The sequence below is a fragment of the Oryx dammah genome, unplaced genomic scaffold (genome assembly GCF_014754425.2).
Source record: "Oryx dammah isolate SB20612 unplaced genomic scaffold, SCBI_Odam_1.1 HiC_scaffold_11227, whole genome shotgun sequence".
NCBI classification, from domain to species: domain Eukaryota; kingdom Metazoa; phylum Chordata; class Mammalia; order Artiodactyla; family Bovidae; genus Oryx; species Oryx dammah.
The window spans coordinates 1,703,772-1,707,662 of record NW_024080620.1 but is presented as its reverse complement, the minus strand read 5'-3'; the positions used below and the strand labels follow the sequence as shown (position 1 = coordinate 1,707,662).

The 3,891-nt window shown below is 38.8% G+C and overlaps 1 protein-coding gene across 1 annotated transcript; it reads right to left on the bottom strand.

Moving 5' to 3' along the window:
- Positions 1–935: 935 nt before the first annotated feature.
- LOC120861082 (cytochrome c oxidase subunit 7A2, mitochondrial-like) lies at positions 936–1,247 on the bottom strand. Its single transcript, XM_040236746.1, has one exon. It carries the CDS (start codon positions 1,245–1,247, stop codon positions 936–938), a length of 312 nt encoding a protein of 103 aa, XP_040092680.1.
- Between the last annotated feature and the right edge of the window lie 2,644 nt (positions 1,248–3,891).

Genomic DNA, 3,891 nt, shown 5'->3' with positions numbered 1-3,891 from the left:
AAGATGGTGAAGGATAGGGAAGCCTGGTGTCCTGCAATCAATGGGGTTGCAAAGAGTTGGACACGACTGAGCAACAGAACAGCAACAGTTAGACAAACAACACACCCACCTGTCTTTTTGAAACAGCTCTCTCTCTAATGTGAGCTGAGAGTCAGGGTATCATGGGGGAGCACTCTTAAGATTCTTAGAGAATATGTTTGAATCAGTTCTAATGAGGTGGATGAAACTGGAGCCTATTATACAGAGTGAAGTATGCCAGAAAGAAAAACATCAATATAGTATACTAATGCATATATATGGAATTTAGGAAGATGGTAATGATAACCCTGTATGTGAGACAGCAAAAGAGACACAGATGTATAGAACAATCTTTTGGACTCTGTGGGAGAGGGCGAGGGTGGGATGATATGGGAGAATGACATTGAAACATGTAAATTATCATATGTGAGATGAATCGCCAGTCCAGGTTCAATGCATGATACAGGGTGCTCGGGGCTGGTGCACTGGGATGACTCAGAGGGATGGGATGGGGAGGGAGGAGGGAGGGGTGTTCAGGATGAGGAACACATGTACACTCATGGTGGGTTCAAGTCAATGTATGGGAAAACCAATACAATATCGTAAAGTAAAATAAATAAATAGAAAAAAATAAAAAATAACAACACTTCTAAAAAAAAAAAAAAGATTCTTAGAGCTCTTTTGTCTAGCTGTGAAGGTCTCTGAGGCATCATTTTTATTCTTTCTTAGGTTTAAACAAGGGTCCTGTAGCTACACCCTTGATCTGGTTTTTACCCTGAAATTTACTGGTAGTTGCCTGAATTTGACCTTTGTCCTAAGACCGTTTCTTTTCTTTTCCTTTTTATGGTAAAGACTGCTTTATTGGTGGCAGTTAGTACAAGTCAATAAATACTGTTCCCCAAGAACCTAGCTATTTATCAGTCCACAGAGAGCTGAATGAAACTGAACCATCTGATTGCTGGAAGGCTATACTGAAGCCAATCCTGCTTCTTGGGAAATGAAGCCACAACCAGCTGATATATGGCATATGCCATTCCACCAACTGTAAGAATCATGGTGGCTCTATACAGGAGGGCGTCAGCTATCCCACCCTTCAGATGCACTAGAATTCCATTATCCTCCTGAAACATCTTTTGTTTCTCTGGAACCTTATTTTCAAACTTCGTGTGTGAAGCAGTAATTATAGTCCTCTGAATAATCTGATGAAGAGCCAGCAGATTCCACAGCATCTTTGCTCAGTTACTGCACTAATGGCAACCATTCACTTCTTACTTTCAGAGCTTTTAGCCAGGAGAGATTAAGTGAAAAATAGTTTCATCTGCAAACTCAGCAACTCCTGCTACTGCTGCTACTGCTAAGTCACTTCACTCATGTCTGACTCTGTGCGACCCCATAGACGGCAGCCCACCAGGCTCCCCCGTCCCTGGGATTCTCCAGGCAAGAACACTGGAGTGGGTTGCCATTTCCTTCTCCAATGCATGAAAGTGAAAAGTGAAAGTGAAGTCGCTCAGTTGTGTCCAACCCTCAGTGACCCCATGGACTGCAGCCTACCAGGCTCCTCCGTCCATGGGATTTCTCAGGCAAGAGTACTGGAGTGGGGTGCCATTGCCTTCTCCAAGGCAACTCCTGGCTCTTATATATTTATTTCCTCTAAATTGTGCTTGAAAATAACTAAAATAGTCAGGAGTGAGAAATGTACATCCAATATCACCATACCATTTTCAGTTCAGTTCAGTACAGTGGCTCAGTCATGTCTGATTCTTTGCAACCCCATGAACCACAGCATGCTAGGCCTCCCTGTCCATCACCAACTCCCAGAGTCCACCCAAACCCATGTCCACTGAGTTGGTGATGCCATCCAACCATCTCATCCTCTGTCATCCCCTTCTCCTCCTGCCCTCAATCTTTCCAAGCATCATGGTCTTTTCAAATGAGTCAGCTCTTCACATGAGGTGGCCAAAGTATTGGAGTTTCAGCTTCAACATCAGTCCTTCCAATGAACACCCAGGACTGATCTCCTTTAGGAGATCATCTACATCTACATTTTAACATCTGCATTATAGACTGTATCTTGTGCAATATGGTAAGTAAAAGAGACTAGAGACAAAAATAATTAGTATGGAATAAACAAAAAAATGTCATTATTGCAGATAATATGATTTTACACCCAAAGAACACATGCAAAATTATAAAATTTAATTAGAGTGTGCAGGAGAAATGTTGGCATAAGACGAACATAGAAAAATCAATAGCAACAAAAACATTAAAATGTCTAGAAATAAAAGACATGTGGGCCCTTAATGGGAAATCAAAATGTTGTTTGGGTACATGAAAAACATTATTAGAAAGGACTAGATGCTTTCCCATTAAGATCAAGAACTAGGCAAGGATGTCTCTCTGTGCTACTCTTATTTTACATTTACTGGACAGCCTAACTAATGAAATAAGGCAAGAAAAGGAAATAAAAGGTATTCAAATTAGAAAGGAAGAAATAACACTCTCATTGTTCACAGATGACATGACTGTCTACATAGAAAATCTTTTTAAAAAATCAACAACTTCTGAAACTAAAATGCAATTATACCAAATTGTAGGATATAAGGTTAATATATGTATGTAAATGATAAGTTGCTTTAGTCGTGTCTGACTCTTTGCGACCCTATGGACTATAGCCCCCAGGCTCCTCTGTTTATGAGATTTTCCAGGCAAGAATACCAGAGTGGCTTAGCTAGAACATGGAAGCAACCTAGATGTCCATCGACAGATGAAGGGATAAAGAAATTGTGCTACATATACACAATGGAATATTACTCAGCCATAAAAAAGAATGCATTTGAGTCAGTTCTGATGAGGTGGATAAACCTAGAACCTATTATACACAGTGAAGTGAGTCAGAAAGAGAAAGATAAATGTCATATTCTAACACACATATACGGAATCTAGAAAAATGGTTCTGAAGAATTTATTTACAGGGCAGCAATGGAGAAATAGACATAGAGAATAGAGATAGAGAGAGGGGAGGAGAGGGTGCGATGTATGAAAAGAGTAACACGGAAACTTACATAACCATATGTAAAACAGATAGCCAACGGGAATTTGCTGTATGGACCAGGAAACTCAAATGGGGCTCTGAATCAACCGAGAGGGGTGGGATGGGGAGGCAGATGGGAGGGAGGTTCAAAAGGGAGGGGATATATGTATACCTATGTTCTATTCATGTTGAGGTTTGACAGAAAACAACAAAATTCTGTAAAGTAATTATCCTTCAGTAAAAAAAAAAAGAAAAATTTTAAGTCAATAGTGTTCTTAAATACCAGCAAGGAACAATTGGATTTTGATATTAAAAACAATACCGTTAACTTTAGTGACCAAAAAAAGAATAAATATGTAGATGTAAATCTGAAAAAATATATAAAAGATCTATATCAGGAAAACTATAAAATTCTCATGAAAGAAATCACAGATCTGAATAAATGGAGACTTCAAGGATAGAAAGACATAATACTGTCAAGATGTCAGTTTTTCTTAATGTGATCTATAAACTCAACACAATCCCCCCCAAAATTATAGCAAGTTATTTTGTAAATACTGACAACTGATTTTAAAGTTTATATGGAGTGGCAAAAGACCCAAAATAAACAAAATATTGCAAGAGAAGAACAAAGTCAGAGGACTGATAATACCCACCTTTAAGACTTACTAGAAAGCTATAGTTATCAAGACAGTAGAGTAATTGGTAAAAGAACAGACAAGTAAACCAGTAGGGCAAAATAGAAAGCCTAGAAATGACCAAAAGAGGAGCAAAGGCAATTCAATGAAAAAGGATAATCTTTTCAACAAATGGTCCTGGAACAATTGAATAGCAACATGCAA